At 38.9% G+C, this 1,348-nt stretch overlaps 1 protein-coding gene across 2 annotated transcripts in view; it reads right to left on the minus strand.

Annotated features, from left to right (window-relative positions):
* Positions 1-630: 630 nt before the first annotated feature.
* The window catches only part of PTGFR (prostaglandin F receptor (FP)), a 19,335-nt gene continuing 18,617 nt past the window's right edge, over positions 631-1,348 (minus strand). The window contains exon 2 of one of the 2 annotated variants that reach the window (XM_009333821.1): positions 631-1,151. In XM_009333821.1, coding sequence (XP_009332096.1) covers positions 846-1,151 — 306 coding nt within the window. In that variant the 3' untranslated portion in view covers positions 631-845. The remainder of the gene's footprint in view (positions 1,152-1,348) is intronic. The other variant, XM_009333822.1, reaches the window with a different exon arrangement.

Raw genomic sequence — 1,348 nt, forward strand, 5'->3', positions numbered from 1 at the left:
ATATGCATTAGGGGAATGCTTCAAGAAACTTTTTTCAGTTTCGGGGGGGGGGGAATAAAACTACTCTTTTTACAGACTAACCACAGCTTTATGCCTGTTAGTTTCAAGAAAATTTGTTGAAAGGACTAAAAGCTCACCAATAGATCTGAAAATGTAACTGTAAGCAAGCTGAGCTGATCTGCTTCTGTGTTCCCACAGGGAACCTCATGTTTTGTCAGTGATTTGAAAGGAACGCTTACACTGATGAAGTTTGCAGCTCTCCCAAAAATTCATGGAACAGTAAATAATGAAGAGGTCATGTCAATGAACCAAGCAAACTGGATCATTTAATAAGCTGGGCACAAGCAAAATGTTTTTTACATATCCAATTGGAAAATTCAATGCCTAGAAGCAAAGAATACCCTTATGGAAAGGATGGTGGACTTTACCCTAGGAAGTAATGACTCGGCAAAGGATTTAGGGGTATCACTGGTAGATAAAATCTACCCCTTTTAAAAAATCACCTTGGAGATCACTTTCGCACTTGCATGTGTTCTTAAGAAGCCTGCTAAAGTAAAGGATTTGGTGGGGAGTATTATAAGGAACCCTGTTCACTTTAGTACCTGGAAGGGAGAAATACAGGATGATTTATCATTCCACCACCAGTTTTGGAAGGGATGTATTCTAAAGGGAATTAAAACATTCAAGTGCATCTTTTGGAGTAGCAGTATCAACCGGTAAGCAACAAGAGCAAACCACTCACAATTTAAAACAAATGCCAAACCACTGAGCCTTGGAATTCATTGTAAGGTATTGCCCGTGTATAAGCGTTGCCTCCATCATCTCTTCATACACTGTGTTTAACTTTATTGCCCTGTAGAGCTGAGTGGCTGTAGGTTTACTTGTTTGGAACTTACTGGTGACTCAGATATTGCTGCAACCTTCAAAGAATTCTTGATGGAGCTGAGTTCCCACATGTGTAAGTTTATGATGTGCACGCCACAACATCCCCTTGTGATCTTGTACAGGTTTTTAAGTACGGCTTTCCGGAGAAGAATGTACACCCAGGGATCTAAAATCTGATTCCACGTTGCCATTCGGAGAGCGAAAAGTATTGTTTCACAGGTCTCCTTTGAATGACTCTTGTTTATCCCAATTCTGGCCATTGTCACCTGAAAATGGAACATTTTAAAATTATACATCAAAAAAATACACCAAGAGAGCATGTAAATGGTGAAATCGTTTCAACATTATCTCTAATCTTCACAACTTCACAGCATCAATGCATCCCAGTTGCAAAGTAAATACTTTCAGGCATGTAACATTTATCATCGTAGAAATCCTCTAATATTTTACATAGGATGTACAT

Source organism: Pygoscelis adeliae, unplaced genomic scaffold, assembly GCF_000699105.1.
Source record: "Pygoscelis adeliae isolate BGI_AS28 unplaced genomic scaffold, ASM69910v1 Scaffold10, whole genome shotgun sequence".
Lineage (NCBI taxonomy): Eukaryota > Metazoa > Chordata > Aves > Sphenisciformes > Spheniscidae > Pygoscelis > Pygoscelis adeliae.